We start from the raw sequence: 17,347 nt of genomic DNA on the forward strand, positions 1-17,347 counted from the left end.
CATCGTTGGATAGAGAATTGAATGGGGGGATGACCCTCATGACCCCCATGACCCCCCCCTTGATCCGCCCTTGAGAGACGCAGAAAAATGTTTCGTGCAAGAATTTCTTTGCAATGATTGTTGAATAACCTGCAGTTTTCCGCGTATCCGCGGTCATGTAAAAAAGTTACTAGACCTAAGCTCATTTTTGTAAATGTAATTTATTTCAACTTTGCTACTTTAAATCACTTATTATCATTAAGCTAACGCTATTATCCTAGAAACTTAACTATGTTCATATTCCAGCTGGAAAAACTTACGTAGTAAATTTTAACAAACAAATAGTGGAAGAAATGGCTGGCGCAAACAAGTAAATTAAAAAACTATAGACATTTTGAATAATTTTGTTACAAAAAAAAACAAATTTGAGGACATCAATCAAAAACCACTATCATCCACATTACGACAAATTTAATTCAAAATGCTTTCTTTTCGGAGTAAAATCCTCAGTGTTTCCTTACCAAATGATTTAAGGTCCAAGAAGTTTTTTACCTGACCTGCCCTCAAAAAACTTTGCATGAAAACTTGTTTCTGTATCCCGCTAAACTAAAGAAAATATAGACTTATTTTGAAATTGACAACTTTTTCGTTTTCTGCTGCAACTCTTAGGAGAGAAAATTTTTTATTCTACCGATGATGTGGTTAACATAACCAATTACATCGCATTGATAAATGACGTTAAGCTTTAGACTAAACTAACTTCTAAACCAACAGCCACAGTTATCAGAAAACCAATTCTGCGAATCCATTTTCTTCAAGATTAGTGACTCTGTGAGTTTTAGAAGAGAGAACATCGCACCACCTAACAATTAAAAAGTCTGGCCGTTCAACATTCAAACATAAAAATAGATTAATAAAGGACAGTATTTTCTTATCAGCGAGACACTCTGTACAGGTTCTCATACATACAAACTTCAGATCATTTTCAAAATATACCTATTTCTCATGGTATGTGTGCCTTTCTGTGCAAACATAACACTTAATTAATGATCACGTTTCTCTCTGATACCAAAGATTATTCTTTATGCCATTGCTGGTAAATTATTTTTTAATTTTGCAGTTAAACATCGCTTTATACGTTGTCCTTCTCTGTTTCGGTAATATATTGTCGATCACATAACGGTTTCAATCACTAAAGTGCTATGTTTGGTAACCATGTTTAATTAATTGCTATTAAATAATCTCACTTTTGAGTTTTGCACTAATACTGCACTGACAATGGATATTGAAAATTGCGATTGAAGGGTCCACTTCAACGAGTCCGTCTCTCTTACAAAAGTAAATCAGTTTTACAGAAATGCACTTTCTTAGTTCAGATTACGACTTTACTTCTTCTGCGATCTTTATACATACAATTAAAATTTATTATAACACAACGACAAATAACGATATAAAGTCGTAATCCGTCGTGTCCATGGATGTCCATAGGCAACCCATATAATCGGACAAAACACTTATTTATGTAAACTACTCCTCTCTTGCATCCACTCTCTTGATGCGACCTGGGCAGACTCGCTTGCATCATCCGCTCGTCCTGGGCACTCAGACTTGATCCCAACGATCTGGCTGCCACTCCCCAAGCTTTGCTCATGCTCGGGCTTGTAAATGACTGAACTGCTCCTGTCGGTACCTCCCAGCTGAGTGTATGTCAGGTCTGCATTCATCAAGTACTCAGGATGTTGGTAGCTTGTGATATCCGAGGAGTAGTAGCTTGCGCAATGCACGCTGGGTAGGGGTGGAGGCACATTAGGTGGGTAGGTAGGAGATGACTGGTACATTTGGGGACTGGGCGACTGGTTTGGAGTGGTGCATTGATTTGTGATGGGCGGCGACGTTGAGGAGTTTGACCAACAGTTGATGGGCGAAATAAGAGACGCCGCGGGCGCCACGGGCGCCGCCTGCATGGAAGGCATAGATGACCAGCTCGGGTACGGCGTGTTGGCTGAGTTGTAGATTTGCTGCTGGTAGATGTGTTCCGGGGGATTGTAACCTAGAATAAAATGTAACGTGAGTAACTCTCAAAAAATCGATTTATTTATCCACAACCAATTATGAAGATACAATACTGTGTGAGAGTACAACTAGCTGCAATGTGACTTCAGAGCAAACAGGTTCTTTTTTCTATCGGCTTGGGAATCAATTTGATGTACAGGGTGACTCATTAAGAAGGAGTACACGTCAAATGGTGGCTATTGGTGAAAGAATGCCTCCTTATACGAAAGTCGATATTTTTGGAACAATAACTTTTGACCCTGTACGTGTAACATGGTAAATGTGGCAAATTAAACCTGCCACTGTTATTATATTTTTTAAGTATTTTCATTAAAAAGTAACCGATACGCTTTTTTAATGAATTACGTAGGTTTATTGACGACTATTGATTATAATTTAAAGTTTACTTACAATTTCTACATTAAAACTTTGTTACAAGTTCAGTCTCAAAGTCGTTCAAATGGTTTATTTTTCTGCCCTCGCCGATGTTGCCACAGGCAAAACATGATTTCTTCAAATAGCGCAAATTTCATGTAAAATATGCATCTTATACAAACACCATAACGTGAAAGTAGCACTTGAATTTTCAACACTCATTGTTTCACTTGTATTATATGCTTACAAAAGYACGCTTTTGAAAAATGACAAACGTCAAAACGTGACACTCTAAAAAATGGCATTGACATTAAATATGAAGTTGACGCCGTTTATTTTTGGCTATTTTCGTTTATGATTCGTGTTATGTSTTTTATTCGAATAAAAAATGTTGTTCGATACGAGGGGAAAAATCCGACTCGACTTCGTCTCGGGTAGGAATGGGACATCGATCCTAAAGCATCAATGATAGTCATCGATGTTGACATCGAAAGATAATATCGATGTTAGGGAAACATCGAAGGCAGAACAATCAATGTTCTGACATTGATGTTTGAAACAAACATCGATGTTCTGATAGTTTGCCTATCCTATATACAGGGTGACTCAAAATTGGCGTCATTCCTTTTAAGGGGTGATGGAGGCTGACATGGGGAGTACTAGAARAATATTGAAAATATTTTTTTCGAAAATTTCTARAAGTTATTAACAGTTSAAGATCGAATTTCAACTTTGCTATKAAGCATTATTTTGAAATTGTTCCATGTTTAATTGGTAGCGTATTGGAATACTTAAGCATTCAAAAAGAAAAAATTACCATCTTTGCTTCAAATTACGAAAATTTTCGACATTGAAAAAGTTCTGTTCTRCAATTTTTTGATGAAAAGGCACAGAGGCAATGATGTTTTTTGCCATTAACAGATAGTTACAGGTGGATATCCCTTGTCAATAATAACAATAATCTGTCAAACTGTGACTTACTTTGAATTCCCTTTCAATGCGAGGTTATGAGAACAGGTTGACATTTTGAAATAGGTTCCGTCATTCAACGATTCCTGTTGAATTTACCGTTTATCCTTGTCTATCTTATTGTCACTTTCTATTTATCCATGGTTACCGGAATTTTAAATAATTACGAAGCCACAGGTATTTGCGTAATGTTAATTAGGCAGATTACCTTGAAAAACATTGCTGCCGTATTTCTGATATAGTTTTTTGCAAATTTCTCAGTTTTTAATAACAATTAATTTCTTTTACTAGTTCTTCTGTACTCCTATAACACCGCCAGACAACATCCCTAGAGGAATGACGCCAATTTTGAATCACCCTGTATATGAAATTGAAGGCCTACATTTTTGAAAACTAATCCCCCTGTTCCAGAACAGTTTTTTCTTAGAAATACCGATAAACCTTAAAAATATTTTTTTATATTAAAATAGCGTAGCAAATAGGAGCAAAAAATGGGGAGGCTCCCCAGGTTAACGCCCCACTGATCTTAAGCTAAAACTGTTTAAATCATTACGCAACTATCTGCTAAAGCGCGAGGCGTAGAATATGTTTTGAGAATTAAATGAACCTTTTTGTAAAATATCATAAAAAACGCTTTTTTAGAACTTTGACACCTTGCATCTCTGATAACACATCTACGAATATGAAAGTTGACTTACTGACTACTATAATGTTGGCTTACCAGTTGGTGGTGGTGATTCTGAAGGAGAATTTTTATCCCTATTCAGCAAATAAGGCGCAGATTTCTGCCTAATCAGTTTCCCACAGTTTCGACGCTGGTGGTAGGGTTCAAATTGGCCCTGTGAAGAGTAGATGGACTGGTGCGGAATAAACCAGGACCCGTCTGAAGAAAATTAAACTTTATTATACAAGCCCAATAGAAAGTAGGCGCTGGAAGACTTACACTGAGAATATTGGGCTGGGTGGTTCGACTGATTATACGGAGTCGAAAAGTTTTCGTTTCTCTGATGATATGCAACATCAGGTCGCTCCTTGGCGTCCAAAAATGCCTTAGCGAATGGATTGTATTTGATTTTCAACGACGTGACTTCTTCGTTTTGGTAAGCAGTAACAGCAATAAATTGCGTCTCGGGAAATGGAAAAGTCAGCCCTCTTCTAGAATCGGTTGCCACTTTGACGAAATGCACGTGCGGCTCGTATTTGTGAAGGGAATTTAACATGATCTGCCCATTGCCTAATAGAAAACCATCAGTTAACAATGTTTTGCTTCTTAATCTTTAACGTTATTACTTACCATTGATTTTATTGGTCAGCTTTACCTTGGCGAATGATATTGGTTCTTTCATCCAATGCGAGCCAAAGTTCGGACTTTCTGGGTGTACGTAAATCGGATTTACGGGCGGCGCTTCGGCTTTTGCTCCTGGTGTCCATTCGCCGTTCACGAATTTCCATCTATGTGAATCCATCTGCTTAAATTCCAATAACACTGTGTACATTGATTTCGGATCCAGCCCTGCTGCAATCACTTTTATTACTGGAAACATTCTCCTGAAATTAAGTTGATGGTTTAGTCGATTTTCACTAAAGTAAAGCTATGCGGAAATGTTTGCTTATGGAGAAGTCAATTTGCTTTCCATAGAAAGTTTCAGGTGCATTTTATTTTCGTTTCCAATCTTTCTCCTTAGTTTATAGATATTATTATCAAAGCTGCAGCATCAAGTTAAAGATGCAAAAAGAGATGACAAGATTTAACATTTTCAATTTTTCAGCTTCTCTGTTTCGGATTTCAAATTTCTAGTGCCTCCTACATAAATTCGCCTGTAGCTTCGCGATCTCTAAGAATTTTCCGCCTTTAAAAAGTGCAGTTGAAAGTCAAATATCTCCGTTTCTTTCAGTTGAGTTTAAAAGCTAAACAGTGTAATTAATTGTGCTCTTTTCAAGTTAACTAGTGTTCTACATAGATCGGTCTGTAGCTTCGATATCTTTAAGCATTTTCCGCATCTAAAAAGTGCGTTTGAGAGCCAAATATCTTCGTCGTTTTCAGTTGTGTAGATGTGCAGAAACATTTAAGAGCCCAATTAATTGCGCTCCGTTCAAGCTAAAGTGTTTCGGATTCAAATTTCGTTCTCTCTTACATAAACCTGTCTGTAGCTTCAATGACTTTAAGAATTTTGCGCTTTCAATTTTATTTCTTTTTTCAATTGCGTTGAAAAATCACACAAATATTTAGATACTGCCACTAATTAAGAATCCAACGATTATTCAAGAAAACCACATGGATGTTCAAAAGTAAACGTCTGTATCCACTTGTTGACTCCTTTTCTCATTTGAAGCTAAATGTGAAAAAATTACCGCCTCAATATGGTAGAAAATCTAACTCGTAGGTATCTTCATGTTCTAAGGGCGACCTTTAAAAGCTCACTTGTACTTTTGAGCCTCCGTGTACATCAAAAACACCGCCATTATTAATTGTTGGTTTTGTAATTTCTACTTAAATATTTTAAAATCATAGAAACTGTCATACAATTTTGGTTTGTCAGTCCGAAATCGATAAATGTAGATATTATTTTAAGGTGTCGCATTTCTTCCTCAATAAACTTTTACTTTTATAGTGGATGCCACGAATTAACACCGAAATTAACACATAGTTACTACTTTCGTTGTTAGTTACCCGCTAATCAATCGAAAATATACTCGAAATTATTTTAAGATCATTAATTTACGACTGAATTATCGATTGGAGAGCGTTATTGTGCAAATATGTGTGGGAATCTCATCTTTTTTAAATTATTTTTATATTAAGTAAAAAACTGTCAATCTGACCAGTTTTTGTTTGGTGACTAGTTTGTTCAATTTGACAAGTTAGCACTTTGACATTTTTGAGGGCATTTTCTTACCTTTTTACACATACATTCATATATTGGTTATGTAAATATTTTAGCGAAGAAAAGCAAATGTAAATAAATTTGCGCTAAATATCACAAGCCCCGTACTAACCGATAGCTTCAAGTTTCGTCATGGTTTCGAACTGGTTCAGATAATAAATTTTTGTCTTCAATTTTCAGTCAAACGAATATGAGCTTGAAATGAAAGGATGATAGCAAAATCGTCCTTTTTTTTTTTAAATTGTGTTTACTTTGGCCTGATTTGCGTTACTGAGCCAATTAATGCGAAAATATTGTTGCAATTTTTGCGCAAGTTTCCTTCACAATGTGTGTGTTTTTGGAGCTGTTGCTGCTTTACTATTTGACACTCTTCTAAATGGTTTTTGACGTGTCAAAAAAATAATTTTGATTTAATTAAGCTGGTTTTAATAAAATTAAATTTTTGTTTTTGTTTGTTGGAATTACTAGTCCTTTCCATTTTGGATAAAACGTCTTCGATTTTTCGCACATTTGCACTAAACTTGCTGGAAAGAATTAATTAATAACGTTAGCAAGAATTTATAAAGCGGCAAGAAATAAGGACAAGAATCTGGACTCATATTACATAGATTTTACAATTTAAAAAAGTCAGAAGAATGAAATAGAAGAAAAGAAGTGATAAATGATAAAATTCTCAATCAAAACGCATTCAATTTGCCATTTTCAAGGAAAAATCCTGATCTTTCAGTGTAATCAGCAATGAACCAAACTGATTCGATTATTATGAGACATTGAAGGTAATTTCGTAATTCTATTAAGCAAGTTACAGGTTCTTAACGAAAAACCTGAATTTGTTGAACGATTTCTTTATTTTTCGTCCTTGGATTCGAGGGCAAAAAAATGTCAACACCTTTGATCTGGATAAAGTGTGCTTGTTTTCGCGATGAACTTTGGACGGTTTATTCATTAAAGAAAGAAACTTTGCCTGAAAAAGCAATAAATGACTGAGAACTTGTTATTAGGCACTTTTTTAAATAATTGTTAATTGATACATTTCCAATCGTTCCAACTGCGTAACGACGACCAAACAATATTTCCCCGAATCAGGTAATTTAAAATTCAAAGGCTTCTCTTGTGGTTCCTCGAGATCAAATATTGATACAGTCAAGGAGGTCAAAAAGCTTTCAGCCCAAACTGAATTGGAGCCAGCAAGACAAGAACGAAAATAAAAAAAACACCCATAAAACCCATTCATTATTTGCGCAAACAGAGAATAAAACGATATTTTGTCATGAGTGCGCACATAAAATATCCACGGGTTGTGTTTGGGTTGCTTTGTCCAAATTCTAAGATAGATTTTAATGTGTTTTATTAATAATACAAATAGTCGGCCCCGCAAGGTCCGAGTATATTGGAAATGGTGATTACAATGTGAAATGTTGGGTGGTTAATATTTACCTGCCACTTTTCGTGACGATCATCTCATTGATTAAATTTTTGAATCTGACCCATAAATCTCGTTCATCTAACGTAACTGATATATTTTCCTCTCGGATATCTTCCTTATATCGTAGATTTGTATCCATCATTGCTAATATATGCTGGGCCATTTGTGAAATCTGAAAAAAATGCACATTATCATCAGATGACACTTATGTAAGATATTGCCGCACACCCTTGTTAAAATTGATTTTCTCAGAAACTGAGGCAGTAGTCATTTGCGCAGTTCAGGATCAGATAGATCAAAAGTGTGCTCTAAAAGTTCGGAGAGTTTCGAGCTGCTGTCGTTATTAGGGATTTTTTTGCAATTTTTTAAAGTTTGGCCTGTGCAAGGTGTTGCTGCACATCCTTGTTGAAAGTGATTTTCTCAGAAACTGAGGCGGTAGTCATTTGCGCAGTTGAGAATCAGGTAGAGCAACAGTGTGCTCTAAAAGTTCGGATAGTTTCGGGCTGCTGTCGTTATCGGGGATTTTTTGGAAAATTTTCAAACTTGAGTATGAAAATGCGTTTTGCGTGAAAAGTTACCGCAGCATAATATACCAACATTTTGGGGCATTTCGTTCCTCATCTTCGTCACCAATTTTATTTGCTTATTCTATCAAGATGCAAAGCGTGTTTTCTAAAAACAACCTTCGGCCATCTCCTGCAATGTCAAATCAATAATCGAGCTCCGTTTCCTTAATAACACTACCAATATTGACTTAGATGAGAGTTGGAAATCAGGCGAATTTTACATTTGATTTGGTTTGATGGGTTTTCTGTTAAAATGAACTGATCTTGAGCCTTGTTCTTGCATACATAGTCTTGGTCTAAGTCTTTTTCCAAGGCCAAGACTGCAAAACTAAGAGGTCTCATTCATCACTAGTTAAAGCTTTACTCAGACAGTGTACTTGGTCTAAAAGACGTTTAAAAAGTGTTTACTTAATATACTGTTACTGGGTAACACTCGCAAAATCCATAAGCGCTAAGTTTGGAATTGTGCTGGCCACCAAAGAGGTACGTCACAATGGACCCGATTATCACCTTTGGTCGATTTCGATGACGAAACGAAATAAAATGTTTTCGGTAAGACTGAATTACGCCCTCTAAACGATTGGGTACACAGAATTAAAATACTTTTAATTAGATTTGCCATTATTGGTCTAAAAACGGTTTTTCTAATCGTCCTAATCGATAGCGCAAACTCGTGAGGTGGCAGAACAAACAGGGGATAAATGGCGACGGCACGTATATTTCAACGTAACCAGGATGTTTTGAGCTTTTTGATGACAAATCGCGTGTTTTCCTTTTGGGGATTGATAGAAAAATTAGTCATTACGTTCCAGAGCTTTGCTCGGATTGGAATTAACGTTCCAGTCGATAGGTATTTGATTATTCATCTATTTCCAAAAACACCAAGATTAACGAACATTTATTCAATTTTCACTCCCTCGATCAAACGCTTCGGTAACTTTTTTGACGAATTTTCGAATTCGAGGCCTTTGAACCATGTTACTGTTAAATTGCAATTAAAGCGCTTGCGTAATGTTAGTTGTCTACTGTGTAACTATGACATGCAAAGTGGCAGAAAGTCACTTTTTTGACTGTTCACATAGATCAAGCAAACAACTCTTTTAAGCAGAAACACCAAACCCTCCATCACACGCCTCTAAACGAAACTCTGCAGTGATTTTTGTTGATCAATTTGCAATTCAAATGTGATTGTGTAATGTTGGTTGCCTATTGGTTGGAAACCGACTATTGGCGAAAGCCGCTTTTGTACTGACAGAGCGGTCAGTGTTGACACACGTCAAAAATATCTTATGTGAAATGTGTGCCTATTTTCCAAGATTTTTCAAAATTCCTGCTGAAGTAAGTATAAAAGAAAGTGTACCAAGGTGCAGGGAGAACGTTAGGTCAATGCACCTTGAAAAATCGCAAATGTTTGCAGTTTTTCAACATTACCCCGAACTGATTTCTTGTAGTGTTTCACGTAAAAAATGCCGATTTCTTGCTCGTTTTGGCCCTACCAGCTGCGTTTTGCATCCATTTTAGTTTCATGTAGTTTCCATTGATACGAAACGTATTTTCCCACAAAGTTCACCACGGATGAATCCAAACATACACATGCGTAAAGAACGAACTTAGTATTTATGATTAATCCATCGCGATATGTGTTTGAAGCAAATATGTGGAAAACTACCAGAAAAATTATGGGAACACTTTTTTGTATTTTGCAAACAGCGAGTGCTTTAAACAATATTCCCAACAAAAAAATTCTTGACTGCTAAACACTAAGCAACCACATGTATTTTTTTTGGACAAAGTCGTAGGCGATATGTTCAGAAGAAATTACGCTTACCTACAAAAACTATAGTAAAACTAAGAAATCTCAAGCCCTTAGTGTTATACACTCTAACTCTTAGACCTCACTTTACCCTCAGACATGTGAGGCATGAAATGGCGCGGCAAGTGAAGCCGCCGTCGGAAACTACCCATTTTCGATTTTACAAAATGGCATTTCTAGAAAAATAGTGAATAGAGTTCAGAGTTGAGTGATCGAATATATAGATTTTTTCTAGATGCAGCAAAATGTGTTATAATCAAGTAGAAGTTTAATCAAGTTTAGTGTTATAATCAAGTATCAATATAGTAGTTCAACCCGTATTATTTCATTATTTTGCTATTTGCACGCTGCTAGTGTCCGTCGCCTGGTCACAAAAGTTAAAAGTTTGATGGTCAAAAGTTAAATATTGAAAATAAAGTACAAGTATAGATATATAATTATAAACATAAAATCCAGGCAAAAGTTGCATATTTTTATCAGTGTGGCTGAGGAATGTTGAAAATTGAAAAACGGACATTCCTGCTCACCTACTGCAAACTTATTTTAATAGTTAATAGAATTTGTATTTGGCTTTTCCGGTTTTTAAATAAATTTATCAAATATATTCAACTCAGTTTGCTGGTTTGCAATGATTGTTTGCTTTTCTGAATTGGAAATTAAGATAATAGTTTTTGAATACTGAAACACGTTTTCCGACGGTTTGATGATTTTGTGAACTGTGCGCCCATCAAGAGCAATAGCAGCCCAATCTCAAACAAAAGTGCTGTAAAGACCCATTATAAGTTGAGTTGTCGCCGTTTACAGTACACTGTTGTATTAATTAATTTCCCGTTTTTTGAACATAGAAATCAGTCATGTTGAAACTACGTAGGTACTTCTCATTTCCTTTTGCGCCCACTGTATGTACCTTTTGCGTGACATTCTTACTTTTAATGGATTTTCTAATCAATTTGGGTATTGCGGCTCATATTAACGAATAAACACTGAATACTCACTGCATGCACTTGTAGTCCTCCCCCGCATAAAAAACTTCACTAAACACAAACACTCATTAAGTCCTCTTTCACAATTAATACAAATTTTAAAGCTCCAATAAGTCCCAATGTGTTTATGTAATATGTATACATTCACTGCTGGTGTAAATTTTTTCCAATTAACCACTGTATTCTTTTAGTATTTGTCAATTTTTCACACCGACCCGTTAACTGCTCTGAAGCATTTCGAATAACTGGTGCTATATTATCGGGCAAATAACTTAAGTTTCTGGTCCTCAACCAGTCGCTCCACCTCTTCGAGTGGTCAGCGATTCGGATTGGTCGACGGGTACCATGGAGCAGCGCGTGTACGTCACCATATTGAACAATTTATGATGGAGGCCAATTTCCCTTTTCGATTTTTTTTCCAACCCGAATGTGGGTACTTTGTCTTCTGGGAATCGATGGTAAAACAAACTACCATGTACAATTCACGCTGCCGAGACCCGATCTTGATTATTTTTTGTCTGACTGCTACCCTGCCAAACCAATTGAAAATTTGTCCCTGGCCCTACTTAGTGAAGACTGAAAATTCTCGATGCAAAACTTCTAGAGAATTTCAAATTTAATATTTGATTTAATTGCAAGTCCAATATGTTTAAATGTTACGCAAAAATGCGACCACCCACAAGGTTTGAAGGGACAAAAAATGTTTATTCTAGACCCAAAATGGCTGGTGTTTTAACCACTTCGCAGCGGGGTATCAAAATGGTTTCGATTTTTACCTTTTGTCGACCAATTTTGAACCACTCTAGTTAAATAAACGTTCAAAATGGGAAAATTTGATTCCCTTCAAACAACTAATGCAACCAAATTCACTGGCACATTTTCTAGGCTCAAATTTTGGGTTTCACGCAAACTGTTTTCGGTCTGTTGAGCAGAGTCTTAATCCGTTTTACTGCTTGCAAAAAATGTGCGAATTGGAGTTTTTACAGCGAGATATCAACACTTACACTGGTACTTATCTTGTAGTTCCTAGAGCCATTTGAAACATTATAACTCTTTTGGGTTCTTAAATATCGTAGATACTTATTTCTTATGGCAATATCGTGTTCTCCGATGTTTTATTAACAAAAACTTATATTGATTCCAGCCGGTATCTCTCACCGTTTTCGAGTAATTGACATTGAAATCACTAGTGATTTTTCCAACTAACTCAAAAAAAGCACTTTGATTTTATTGAAAATGCCCCTATGGAACCTATTTTCCAATGAATAACGGCTCATAAAAGTTCCAAATGCTGCTAAATACTTCTGAAACATCAATTATTTTTTTCAATACGACAATCATTTTGAAAAAGAATGAATAAATGTCTTGTAATTGTTCAGGTTTGAACAATTATTGTGAAATAACAATTTGCCTAGTTTAAAAAGTCGTTTACAACCGTTCTTAACGTGCCTAAAAAAATACTGTTAATGTTTGATAAGTTTTGGTTTATTGAAAATTTAAGCAGAATATTTCTTGAGGCAAAGTAGTAAAGTAGTTTGGTTTAGCAAAGATCGGAAGCCGAGATACCTTATGCCAAGAAAAAAGGGATATTTTAAGACTAAAAGCTCTGCTGCTTTAAATTACTCCAGACCACTCGGACAAGACATCTTTGCCGCAATATTTTCCTAAAGCAATATGCCACATTAGTTGAGGACCATCCTTCATATAATTTCTATATTGGGACGACTGTGCAATTTGCCTGCAAATTTACATAGATGGTAGGTAATTGCGGTCATAAAAGGACGAAAAATCACAAATTCTGCCGATGGTTTTCAAGCAAAAGCGTCAAAAATTCATCAAACTTTTGTAAGCATAATCATATAATATGAGCGCTCTGAAAGCGCTGATTTCTGGCTATTTTGTAATATTTGATTTGTCTGATAGTCTTTGTCGACTACCTCAACATGCCTTCTTGTTATCATCCAAAATCGCCGGCACTTTGAAGGCGCTGGTTGCGGCATCTCGGACTTTATTAGACCTTCAGCATGTTTCGGAAAAAATCACCGGTCAGGAGCACTCTCGCCTTAATGTCTTTATTACCCCTTGGAACTGGTAAAGAAACATCCTTTCGGCTCGTTTGATGTCCAGCAGGATTTTATGTTGAACGGCCGTTTGTCCGTTGATTCTTGTTCAACACGCACGAATGTTGGTGATTTCTGAAAGCTTCCAACTGTTTCCATAAGCGATGTGGGACGACATAAAATGTAAATATATATTTTTACAATGGCAGCACGATTTTTTTTATCTAACAGGGAGCTTTCGATTTAAAGCGGTCGTAAATAATCTTTTTTTTGGGACCGAAACCCCATAAACCGGTACGCGATGAAGATGTCGTCGGAGCTGCAGCTCTTGAATAGATTTTTGGTGAAAAGTTCAGGCCTGTTCTTGTTAAAATTAACCAGCGATTCCAAAAATCCACCAGTTGAGCTCAGGGTAGGACATTTCCAAAAACCACCATGAAAATTATTTCATTCTTCCATTGAGAAACTGAATAGGACTGTGTTTGGAGAATTCCAGGCAAAAGTTGCACCTTTTCGGTCAGTTTGGACCCTAAACCGAAACGTGGCGCCGTGATAAAATTACGTAAGGCAATTAGGCACGGCTCTTAACTTAAAATTTGCTGTGAAACACCGAAGTTGTCTACACATAAGACAAAACTAAAAGGTTGTGCGAAAATCGCAGGAATCTTCTGAATTTATCATCTAAATTAGACTAAAATGATGCTTGATAACATCGATAAAACCCACTAATTTGGAAGAGAAAAAAATGAAACATGTTTCTTGAACTTTTTGAGCAACTTTAGAAAGCCCTAGTTTCCTAAATCGACCAAGCTTCGAAATGTAAATCAGCAACTTCAGTCCTTCTTAAGTACTTTTCGAAAACTCGAAAAAAAACATAGAAAAATTTAATTTAAAAAAATGGACTGGATTTACAATTTACAATTAGTAGTTTGCTTTCTCAATTTTTGCAAAGAACTGCAGGTTTTGGGCCGGTATAAAACTGCAATTTGCGTGTTGAACATGCACATAACTTACACCTTTTGGATAACCATAAAACATGTGAACACGCTTTTATTCGAACTACTGCTCTAATTGTTGCATTTCTCCATTGAGAAACTGCTTAGGAACGTTTTTTTTAAGAATTCCAGGCAAATTTTGCCGTTTTGGAACAGGTTGAGAACGAATTGTTTAATCCAGGAAAGACAAAGTTCAAACCCCAGTTACCGCAAAAGCGTTTTTTGCTTCGCGAAATGTTTTTGCCTCAAAACGGTTGGTGGTACTACAGAAATAAAAGAGCACTTTTTTTTCGGAATTGAACAATCAAATAACATGTTTTTTATTCTTCAGAAAACCAGTGTCGTGCCATTTTTTTTCTAAATTATCCAATCACATAACAGCAGGTACGCCGCTGGTGAAAATTTAAAAATAAAATAGTCTAAATTAAGCACTTCTTACAGCCTTCACTACCCACAAAGTTTCATCAAAATTTCTCAAACTGTTTTGTAGAAATTTGCAACCCCGTATGCCTGCTGCCCTGTTGCAAGAGACGATCCGGTGGTTGTTTTGTGTGAAAATTGTAACAACGTGCTGAATTTGTCACTTTTCTTAGCGCAGACTGGACCTTTCTTGAGGAATTCCCTAAAAATTACTTTCGCTTTAACCAGACTAGAAGACTGAAACCGTAGCCTAACACGATTAGAAAGGATGGGTGATAAATCTCACTAGCGATAAATCTCAGTTGCACAAATGCGTAAGAGAACGAGGAAAAATGTTTCGTGAGCTGTAATTTTCTAACTTTCAGTGACTTTTTAATAAAAAAAATGGACTAGTGTTACAAATCACAGAAGTTTGCTTTCTCAACTACTTTGCATACTCATATTTGAAAGCAGATTTACAAAGTGCCCAAAGAGCCGCACGAGGTTTCATTGAGTTCATCAATGCATTTTTTCGACTAAGTGCTCCCTTTTTGTATAAACTAAATGAACAAATACTCTTCATTCCTAATGCATGATCAAACCATAAATATCACGTCTTAACGGTCCTAAATCGTTCCCGGTAATGTTGAAACCGTATTTGCTTTTTGCGTTTTTCAACCAAAGGTACAGCAGCTCTCAGAGAAACACATTTGACATTGTTTATTTTTTCAATTAGCGCCCGACATTAAACAGACTATGCGTAGAAGTGACCACTTACCATTGACGTAACTGGAAAAAATTGAGTTTTTGCCCAAAAAAATACGGTTGTTTTTTTATTGTTTCAGAGCACTGGCTTCAAAGGAATGGCTGAATTTTGCTTTGGTTCTCTGGTAAGTAAAGGACTTTTTTGTACCCTGGTAGAAAATACGCCATATTGTATGCCCGGCTTACTACCTATTGCCCATATTTATTGAACATGATATATCCAAATTATGTTGAGCGCTTTATATATACCACACGGCAACAGCGCACGGAGCTCCGTTCAGTAGACATTCGTAGCTGTCACGCGGCTAGCGCATATAAGCCAACCTGGCCCGATGTTTAAATGACATGCCCAATTGAGTTTGAAGTTACGTTAATCAAAACAAACTTCTATTTCAGTCAAACAAGTTTTTGTAAATAAGTGTGTTTAGACGTGACATACACACACACTTATTTACAAATACTTGTTTGATTGAATTTCATCCAGTGTGTACACACCAGCTTCTTCTTGTTGAAACTTCTATTTACCAAAACGGGGAACTATAAAAGAGTTATTGTATCATATTCACTGTCTCTACCGAAACATCCGTATGATTGAATGAATATGATCTAAATGGTTTGGCCAGGATCACACGCAACTTTTTAACGTGCTATCCCCTAATAATGCAATAAACAATAAATAGCAAAAAACAATTAAAAAATTAATTATTCGGACTGCTCCTAGCCCCTGAAAATCCACAAAACACGAATCGTTTGGCAAAAACAATAAATTAATCAATTATAAATCCACCCATTTAGTTGTTGAAAAAATGATAGAAGTTTGATGAAACTTATAGACGTTTGCTTTGCTTAGCGTAACCTCAAACTCACTTGCGCATGTCATTTAAACAACGAGACAGATTGGCTTATATGGGCTAGTCTGCCACGTGCGCATTCGACACATTTTGCCCATATTTGTTACCATAATATGGCCATATTATACATAAAATTCGACATTTTCTGTGCAGTTGAGCCTCAATTTTCTTGCAGGGTATCAATTGAATTAGAGGGTTCAGTTCTAAGGGGCCCATTTATCAAGTTAACGAATACACAAATGGTTCCCATAAATAATCGCATTGGCTTAAGAGAAGTTTGCATCAATTTTCAAGGTTTTGGAAAGGTCGCTTTGCCTGCTGTTCTACAAAACGTTTCTAAGAGACGCCACTGAAAGTCTTTCAAGGAATGTGTACTTTTCTAATTAAGCAACAATTTTGGTGAACTGAAAACCGGTTGCTCGATATTTGTTTTGTCATTTTTTGACACAGCTCTGATCATGTTTAGTCACACAAGATAGCGGAGTATTTCGTATACTGACATGCATATTTATGCCCCATAAAATCGATTTCTTTTGGAACCAACTTGCAGAACAGAACCAATTCTGCTAATTGATGCCTTTACCACCAAACCCCCATGTGTTTCACAAAACTGCCTTTATGTGCATTCAAACGAACACGACCGGTCAGTGGATAGATGTATTTATGGCCGAATTTATTTCTGTTTACTTCCTGTTTGGGAAAAGGATCGTTTCGCACAATAATACATCAAAACGAACAACGTTTAGACAATGTTATCCACCGCAAAAAGTCCCGAAATGGTCGAAGAGTTGATTGGTTTACCTGCCAGAAGGGTTTTTCCGGCTCCAAAGCTGGCGTCAACCTCAACATTCGATTTCTTCATTGCGAAGTATCCAACTGAGGTGTTGACAGAGTTATGTGCCCAAACTTTTACCTACCAAACGAAACTCAGTTTTAACAACGAAATATTTCAATGGAACCTGACCACAGTAACGAAATGTGTGAGTGGATCACTTGGGCTTAAGTTTAGCTTAAGCTAGTTTGGTACATCTATGTCTTCATGTTCATTGGAAAAGTACATTTTATCCGGCGATATCTAACTACTATTCATATTATTGGGAAAAATGCTTTATTTTTTTCTCCTAAAACGCAGAAGTAAATTATCATCCCGATCAGATGGGCATGTTTTGACGCAAGTTCAAATTTTCACTCCGTTTCAGTGTAAAGTAGACCATAAAATAAGCTGAACG

The 17,347-nt window shown here is 36.3% G+C and overlaps 1 protein-coding gene across 1 annotated transcript; it reads right to left on the reverse strand.

Annotated features, from left to right (window-relative positions):
• Window positions 1-181: 181 nt before the first annotated feature.
• LOC109539880 (T-related protein) lies at window positions 182-11,347 on the reverse strand. Its single transcript, XM_019907949.2, has 6 exons — window positions 11,061-11,347; window positions 7,698-7,858; window positions 4,670-4,923; window positions 4,319-4,609; window positions 4,097-4,258; window positions 182-2,029 (listed from the first exon to the last, which is right to left on the reverse strand). Exons 2-6 carry the CDS (start codon window positions 7,847-7,849, stop codon window positions 1,494-1,496), a joined length of 1,395 nt encoding a protein of 464 aa, XP_019763508.1. The 5' UTR covers window positions 7,850-7,858; window positions 11,061-11,347; the 3' UTR covers window positions 182-1,493.
• Between the last annotated feature and the right edge of the window lie 6,000 nt (window positions 11,348-17,347).

This window comes from Dendroctonus ponderosae, unplaced genomic scaffold (assembly GCF_020466585.1).
Source record: "Dendroctonus ponderosae isolate FM_Combo_2020 unplaced genomic scaffold, Dpon_F_20191213v2 Dpon_F_20191213_3, whole genome shotgun sequence".
NCBI lineage: Eukaryota > Metazoa > Arthropoda > Insecta > Coleoptera > Curculionidae > Dendroctonus > Dendroctonus ponderosae.